At 66.9% G+C, this 839-nt stretch overlaps 1 protein-coding gene across 1 annotated transcript in view; it reads right to left on the bottom strand.

Moving 5' to 3' along the window:
• The window catches only part of LOC104124434 (transducin-like enhancer protein 1), a 12,705-nt gene that overhangs the window by 9,679 nt on the left and 2,187 nt on the right, over window positions 1–839 (bottom strand). Inside the window, exon 4 of the mRNA XM_035892352.1 lies at window positions 678–722. Within this exon, the coding sequence (XP_035748245.1) occupies window positions 678–722 (45 nt within the window). The remainder of the gene's footprint in view (window positions 1–677; window positions 723–839) is intronic.

Below are 839 nucleotides of genomic sequence, written 5' to 3' on the forward strand. Positions count from 1 at the left end.
CAACCCCCGCCCCCACGCCCCAGCCACCCCGGATGCTCCTCGGCCCCAGCCCCCAGGCGAGCTGCCCTCAGGGCCAGCTGGCACTGGACAGTTGCAAAGGCAGCAAGCCAGAGCTCGTCACCCTGCCCGTCACCCTGCCCATCCTCCACGATGGTCCCCAAGGAGCCGCTCACGCCTGGCGTACGCAGCCGGGCAAGCACAAGTCCTCCACCGCTGCTCTCTGCCTGCTGCAACAAGCACCCAGCGACCCAGCTGGGAACATGCTCCCCAAACCCAGCGAGCAAACGGCAGCCCACGCCGGAGCACACGCACGCCTGCGGGGAGCCGGGCCATGGCCACGACGCAGAGCGGGGCAGAGCTCCCAAAGCACAGAGGAGGGAGCACGTCACCCACAAGCGTGGCTTTCCCTGGGCTACGGCAGGGAGCGACCTCCCACGCTTTCTGTGGGAAGAGACGACCCCAAAGGACGTGGATGGTGAGGTGGGGACAGGGCACCAGGGACAGGGGAGCCTGGACAACGCTCCCGTGCCACCCAGACTCTGGGGACAGGGGACCAGGGACAACGCTCCCGTGCCACCCAGACTCTGGGGACAGGGGACCAGGGACAACGCTCCCGTGCCACCCAGACTCTGGGGACAGGGGACCAGGGACAACGCTCCCGGGCCACCCAGACTCACCTGTTTGTGCATCTCTATGTTGAGGCCGTAGGACATCTCGTAGTACTGCAAGGGAGAGAAGGCAGCGTCAGCATGGCTGGGGAGCCCAGGGAGACTCGCAACCACCAAGTCCTCTCCGGAGCTGGCGTGCAGGGTCAGCCCGGCCACAAACAACCACACTGT

Source organism: Egretta garzetta, unplaced genomic scaffold, assembly GCF_000687185.1.
Source record: "Egretta garzetta isolate BGI_Z169 unplaced genomic scaffold, ASM68718v1 scaffold4, whole genome shotgun sequence".
NCBI classification, from domain to species: domain Eukaryota; kingdom Metazoa; phylum Chordata; class Aves; order Pelecaniformes; family Ardeidae; genus Egretta; species Egretta garzetta.